Below are 7,979 nucleotides of genomic sequence, written 5' to 3' on the forward strand. Positions count from 1 at the left end.
GTGTTATACAAAAGGCACTGCTACTATGATCAGCCTATGTACACACCAATTTAGTTATTCCCATGCTCAATTTACCCTGTAGCCGTGACAAAAGTTTGATCTTTATTGTGTGAATAAACGCTCATAACTCCTTGGATATTCATCAGATTCACAGCAAACTTGGTACATGAATTCACCTTTGTATGCTCTTCATTTGTGCCAAAGATCAAGGCAATCAAATAGCACATAAAAATTTTATAGCAATCTTTGCAAAGTGTTCTTGATGCATGCTTCGGCTTAATTCATCCGGATCAGATCCTGGTCTGATACCTTCAGTGGGTTATCCAAGTCAACAATACATGTAGTTAATATCCAACTAATGACTATAATCACATCCATTATTTTCAACACATTATGTACTGAAACCTTTAATACTGTATCTGAGATGTACAAACAACTTTAAAGTAAGTATTACAGTGATGAAACGGAGATTGGCTCTCCCTTGGTTACTATTGTGCACATGCATCCTAGTTACCTGTTACTACTTGAAATAATGTTCACATGTTAACTGTTGTAAGAGTGAAATTTGCTATTCTTTGTTTCCAGGAGACATGAGTATTTTACAACATACAACACTTCACTTACTTTAAAGATCTGACCATCAGGATACTCTTCAAGAATTTCTTTAATCTCATCTGTAAGTGGTGGAGTCTCTTGTCCAAAATAACCATCTTCATCTGTTAAAAGCAGAGGATACAGTACATTACAATTAACATTGAAGTTATTATATTGTAGATCCAGAATTGTTTATTGAAGATAATAGAACTATATACTGAGAAGATCATGTCAATAAAGTCAATTCTTATTTAGTTTTGTCAGTCAAGAAATGATTTAAGGGGTGCTTAGGGTGTTAAAGCAACCCCTCCAAAGTTATATATACTAGCTAGGAAACTGGTACAGTGAATCCTCACTAGAGCTGTGCGATTGTGACTACAATTGCAATTGCAAATGATTACTACCCAGTAATCACGATTGTGTGATTAATTGCATTCTGTGTATTCTGAGCTGAATGCTTTATGTAGAAAAGTTTAACAGTCACTCATCTGTATTTTGTGACATAAGGCTTCCTTTACTAGCATTATACAGGTTAACAATTGGTCTAAAGTCAAATAATTATTATTAGTATGGCTCTTGACTGTGAGAATGTACTATTTTTGATTAGCCGATTAATTCAATTTTTATCATATCGTGATTACTGCTTCAATCGGTTAATTGCATAATCGATATAATTGTACAGCCTAACCCTCGCCGCTTCAAACTTCAGTAATTCAAATGCTTACTAATTAAACAGAAGTGTTGATCTACTTGAGTATTTTGTTGACAGGTGTATGTTCTATTAGAGTAATAGAACTAGGTTGTGGAAATGATTTATGGGCATCACTAAACTATAAACAAATTCGCTAAACTGCAGAACACAGCTGTTCAGATTAGTGAGGATCCACTGTAGAAGCTACAGATGCATTAGATAGTAAGTTAGTAGTGTGTAATGGACTTAATGCATACACAATGGAAAGGTAAAAGGAACAAAGAGAAGGGCTACTCTCTTCTAAGAATCGATGAGTTGTCAAAATGGTAGGGGTAAAAAAGCACTTTAATAGAACAGTCAAATGCTCCAATAGAATGTGCATGAAACATTATGTTGGACTGTAAAGAAAACGGATCCAAGGTTTGACAAGGGGGTGCACCTTGACCAGGGTACACAGTAAAAACAAACTAGTGAATGTCACTACTAATTTCTGCCACGATACTCACTATTTTTTGTGTAGTGATGTTCACTACTTTTGTAGTAACCTTCACTACTCATTTGTAGTGACCCTAACTACATAGTAGTGAACGTCACTACACAAAAATTGTGAGTATTGTGGTAGACATTAGTAATGACCTTCACTACATTTACTAGTGACGTTCACTAGTTCATTTTTATTGTGTAGTAGATAGTTATAATGAACAAAGAATCTGGGGGGATGCAGCCCCCTAGGAGCTATAAGTCTTTACATGTTTCAAGACTGAAGTCTTTGACGTAGAGTAGTTTTACACACAAATATCTAAATCATAGTAATAAATCATATTTTATAAGTGGTCTATATACATTGATGAAGAGCTGCATTAGGGATCAGTGACAAACATGAATTCAGGAGCCTAAAGCAAACTGTCATATAAAATGACATAAAGGATCAACTACAATGTAGTCCTATACCACATCTGCAAAGAAATAATTTAGCACTGAATAATTAGGGCTTGTAGATATGTACACGTATGTCTCATACAGGCAGCAATTTTAAAAAGAACACAGTATAACTATCCTTTGCATTGCCTTAAAGGTCCACTGAAATGGAAATTCGCTTCCTATTTTATTGAATAAATAGGTAGTTTGTATCGTACAATGCACAAAACACCTAATGTATACAGTGTATTTAATAATTTAATTATATTGTTGTACTGAGATATTAAGCCACAAAGTCTAGTTATGTCACATTGTGATGTAAGACTAAGAACCGGAAATACTGTTTTATAATGGTAGGTAAAGGCTGCATGATAAACTTGGATAAATATAAAAAGCCTACAGTGTTGGTAGCGATACCATGCTCTCTTTTCAACATGGCAGCGTTCCAAGACTACAGCTGGTAAATGATAGTGAAGTTGTTGCTGTCCTCTATCAAAGTTCACCTTCTCCTTGTGCTCTTCTAAGGCTGTTGGTTTGGTTTGCCTACAAAGCTGGGTTAGTAGTACCACATGCACAAATGATGATGTCATTGTTAGACTTACCTGATCTCCTCAAGGTCAATATCCTTGCGCTAAAATCCTGTGAAGTAGTGTCATCTAGTGCTGAAACGAATAGCAATATGTGACCTGGTCTGCGAAAAGGGCTCTTATCGCCTTTTCAATTATGTAAACATGGTAACCAATAACTTAGCTTGTGAATAAGATACAAGCCTACAATTTGGTCACTGTACACTCCTAACATAGCACTAGCTGAGGATGTAATTACAAGATGATAGATTTAGCTGATCAGGAGTTATGATTTGCCAAACTTGGACAATTGGAAAGGCTATAAGAGCCCTTTTCGCAGACCGGGTCACATATTTTCTATTCGAATAGTTGTGAACAAAACGACCGAATATTCGATTATTCTTTAAGCTTATACTTCTATTGAATAAGCACTGAAACCTTTTATTAGAGAGCAAGATAAAGCCTAAGAGCTATTTCTATCTTTCCTAAAATAGAATTTTTACAGCGTAGATACATCATAATCTTAAGTTTCAAGGCTGGCTTTTCCATCTGAATACAGTGTACAAAGTGCTAACGATTATTCGAATAGTGTGTTAACGAACCGAATAGTGTCATACCGACCGATTAGTCAAATAACCGAATAATCGCTTCAGCACTAGTGTCATCACAATTACTTCACTACCTCTACCTGAAAGAATACTCCTTGAAACATATTTAAAACAACCAGAATCAAAGTTTGGCTTGCCCCTACCACTGTACTGTGACCCTTTACAGTGCTAATTCTAAGTATCTATGGCTGAAACTGGGAACTTCTGTATATTGTACATTTACTGAAGTTTCTTGGTACGATGCAGTATGAAGTAAGTTAACTTACAAACCACAATATACAAAAATGTATCATCTCTACTAATCAAAAACAGAATCTGACTAAACCACATGAAACAACCTGTCACACAACTACAAGGATTAAATAATAGCTAATATGTATTTTGGCATTTCATCAGTTGACCTTTAACCAATACTATTAAGCATGCAAACAGCTTTTTTTTATGAATTGCATTATTGTTGGAGAAGTTCTATTCATTACTTAAGTGAATGCCAAATGTATGACTTCAGATCCCATAGATGCAGCTTACTGAACTTTATATGTACCTCACCATTACAACTCCTTATACTTGAATGACCATAGTAATCCATCAATGAATACGTAAATTTATATGCAATAGAATACTGACTAGCATAGTTACCATTAGTACTGTAGTAGATAAACAGGATATATTATTACAACACTGGAATTTTGTCAATTTAATGTCTTCCTTGACAAGTGCTTGTACAGGTAACCTGAATAAACTGTTTTATCTATTCACTGATTTGATTAATGAACTACAAGTTCCAAGTACAAAATTTTACTACCATGATACAGTAGTTACTCTGTAATAATAATGAATAATTTTAATATCCTGATATCAATATTCAGATAGTATTCACTATTTTATAACAAGAATAAGTTGTGGAGCTTTGATTGTAAGGTGCAGAATATTTTACGGTTTTCAATTTATACAGCTGACTTTTTTAATCACGAGATGTCAGGTTTTGCATTACTTAAACTTTCATTTTCTTTTAGATTCCATACGACATATCTCACACAACTTATAATTAAATATTTCTATTAATTACTGCTCGAACAGAGTCAGAAGACACCAGCTAGGTATTTCAATGGCACATAACCTTTAAGTGGGAACTCTGTCACTGAACATCATGCACAACTTATAGTCCTTTATGCTATTTCACCAGACAGGACAACCTGTATAAACATTAATGAACAAAACAGTGAAATGAACAGCTTAGTATGTACAGGACCCTGTACAGGACCCTAACACAAAACTTTTAAGTCCAATGATACACTCAATGCAAACACTTGCAATACACTACATATAAAAACATCGTATCAATTCTGACATTTATATGTACATACTTACAAGGTGCTTATAGCTAGTCAAGTTAGCTACTACAAAATAATTGAATCTCTGACAAACGTATATCACTAGGTCAACCACATCCCATGACAATGCATACAGAATGAGCAGTGTTTAACTGTTTGGTAGGTTCCATACATCACTTAGGATCTATGCATAACCCAGGCTTTGTATGGGTATAAAGGTTAACCACGATTTTAAAACAATAAATTCCTCTGGTATACTGAGCTTCAGTGTATGCCTCTCCAACAAATGCTTATCACTAACACCATGACATGTACAGCAGGGAGTAGATTACACTGTACTACCAATAGTCCTGTAGAACATGACCACAAAATCATATCAAGTGTAAAGGGTGATTTGCACTGAATCAAGCTATCAAGAAGTCCTAGAAAGTGCTGATCAAACTAGCAAAACAGAATTTTAAAAAATACGTGTTAAATCATAGATATTATAGAAAGGGGATTGGAAACTGATGACGTCACATAATTAACCTGTGTACAAACTGGGTGGACAAGGTGTGACAAGGTGTGTTGTGCTGGTGACGAAGCACCTGTTAGACAAAACCATCTACACAGACGTTCCTTTGTGTGGTTGAAAAGGTTGGTTGAAAAGGGTGGTTGAAAAGGTTGGTTGAAAAGGTTGGTTGAAAAGGTTGGTTGAAAAGGTTAGTAATTCATTGTTGTATTCACAGAAATTGTTTTGTAGCTGTTGCGCCTGTACAACAAACACAATTTGCCAGTAAAGCCTAAACTGTGTGTCATGATTTATACTACTAAACTGTATGTCATGATTTATACTACTAAACTGTATGTCATGATTTATATTACACACTACGCCTACATATAAGGTTATAGAAGTTATTTATTAGTGCAATAGAACCAAGCAATTAAGAGTTGGTATTTGAGGTTATGTAGTGAAATTATTAAATACTGGTTCATGGTGAAAGTTATGCATCTATCGACATTAAGCCCCATACCATCCCATATGTACGGTGTATTTGACAGCTAAAGCCCCACTATTGGGGCATAGGGTTTGTCTAATCCCTACCACAATTGAAAGGCAATTTTAACCCATATAAGGATAACTTTTACGTCAATTAAAATGCGTAACGGCAAATTCTGTGGGGCAACGGGCATCAGGTTAGTTACAAGGATGATCTCGACAAAAAATGATTGTCACTTCAGTAAGAAATAATGAAACATTATATGTTGTGGACTCTTCTATTGTATTTTTGTTAGTGTCAAAATCCTTGTGCCCACACATTTTTTTGCTAATTATTTGCTATAACTTATCCAGTATAACCCTGCACTAAAATATCTCTTACACTACTTGCTTCCTTGCTCCTGGTAACATGATCACATTTATAAAGGCAGTTTCAACAAACCTGAGGTTAGATGCATACATTTTCTCTCCCACAGAAGTGATCATGTAACTATACTGTGACATCATGTGTTACTGCTCTATACTGGGGAGTACAAATCAAGTAATAAATTAATTTTTCATTGTAGTGCTGTTACTGTGTTTCCAGAACAGCCCTCCTCAATGTCTTATATCTGACAACTAAAATACAGTGTATAAGGATCAGCATCATTTTAAACATAACATATAAACACTGTTTTTTTTTTTGTTCTGTTTTTTTTTGTACTGTTTGTTTGTAAAGTATAAGGTTGAGCTTTTTGTGTTTACATTTAGGAATACCTCTGTGAATGAAAGGTTGCATTAGACAACTATCTCTCTAGGGACCTGCAAGGAGGCTAACGGTAAGCCTGTGAAGCAGGGAGTCAGAAACCTGTAACTGAAAACTGTTATGAAGCACATACAGCCGATGAAATCTTCCATCTTTCTTACCATTGCCACCCAGTTGGATGAAGTAGCTCCTGCAGGAGCCAGTCAGAATTATGATTTATATAGCATGTGTGTTGTTGACTTTGTTCACAGCCTGTTAATACTGTTCAGTATGTTTTAAACACTGTTTTCTATAACTACCTGAGGTGACTGACAATGTATTGCATACTTGGAAAACACTGTGTGGTTGCATGACTGAGAAGAAAAATGTGCACTGCACATCTCATCAAGTGCTGATGAGCCTCAGAAGGCAAGCATACGGTATAATGGTACACATCGACTACCTACCACTGAAATCCTCTTATAATTTGCCACTGCTCTCAGCAGACTACAGACAGTCCATGCACATAGCTAAATACTACAACATAGTTTCTTAAGTATCAACATTGGATCAACTGAAGTGACGAATGTAACAGCTGAAGTGAAGTAATGTATGGTACGGATAAGTGGACCAACACCTGGAGCAACCATACCAAGTCTGAGAGAACATGCTTGTTGTTTCTGTATTGTTTTCACTAACAAGTAAACACAACGAAGGACAGGCGCTCCCTACATTACTTTAATGAACAAATCGCTAACCAGCTGTCCGTAACACACGTTAGCTATGTGACGTCATCAGTTTTTCCAATCCCGTTTCGTAAGCTATAATATCTATGGTTAAATTGTCAAGCAATCAAGGAGGGTCGATTAAAAATCTTGATCCTCCTCCCTTGTACAGGTATAACGAAAGTAATGATTAACATTTGAAATTTTACAACACTGAAATAACAGCTCACCACTTCCAGCCATTACAGTTCCAGTGTGGTCTTCAGCTGGTCGATCGCACTGATCGGTGTGGGCTGACTCCTCGGTTGACACACACGGCCGACCGTCCACTGGCTGAATCACAATTCACTACCAAGTTCTACTTGTTTGTTCTTTGCTTTCGTTTTTCACAATGTCCCAACGACGTAGAAAAACAGGTAGATTTGTTGCTAGTTTGATGAGGTCGTTCTGTAGAAACAACCCACCTGATTTGAATGGGTTCTGGTATTAACGCACGCCCCAAATGAGCACACGCACATCACCACAAATCACGTTTTCAGTCGGCCGGTGAACAATTTGCAACTGACTTCACAAAGCCAATTTTTTTTTTTAACCAGGCGCACGCCCACAGCCGGCCGAAGGCCGGCTGTGGGCGTGCGCCTGGTTTACTGAAATTGTTTTCGTAAAAGTGTGTGTGTGTGTACCTATCTACCTATGTTTGTCCGTACGCACCCACGTGAGCAAAATCGTTTAATAACGGTAAAAGCAGCTTTTACGTAAGAAGTAAAACTGAAATGAAGTCTGTATTAAACTTTTGCACAGGTGAACTTTGCTCTGAGGTGGTTTCTTTTCGGAAGACTG

General features: G+C 36.3%; 1 protein-coding gene and 1 long non-coding RNA gene across 2 annotated transcripts in view; one reads left to right on the top strand and one right to left on the bottom strand.

Moving 5' to 3' along the window:
- Window positions 1–7,625, bottom strand: part of LOC136256442 (sacsin-like) — a 40,727-nt gene extending 33,102 nt beyond the window's left edge. Inside the window, exons 1-2 of the mRNA XM_066049398.1 lie at window positions 7,370–7,625; window positions 625–716 (exon numbers count right to left, since the gene is read on the bottom strand). Coding sequence (XP_065905470.1) covers window positions 625–716; window positions 7,370–7,382 — 105 coding nt within the window. The 5' untranslated portion in view covers window positions 7,383–7,625. The remainder of the gene's footprint in view (window positions 1–624; window positions 717–7,369) is intronic.
- LOC136256184 (uncharacterized) overlaps window positions 1–7,979 on the top strand; it is a 143,910-nt gene that overhangs the window by 70,735 nt on the left and 65,196 nt on the right. The gene's annotated exons all lie outside the window — the stretch shown is intronic.

Source organism: Dysidea avara, chromosome 5 (genome assembly GCF_963678975.1).
Source record: "Dysidea avara chromosome 5, odDysAvar1.4, whole genome shotgun sequence".
Taxonomy (NCBI): Eukaryota; Metazoa; Porifera; class Demospongiae; order Dictyoceratida; family Dysideidae; genus Dysidea; species Dysidea avara.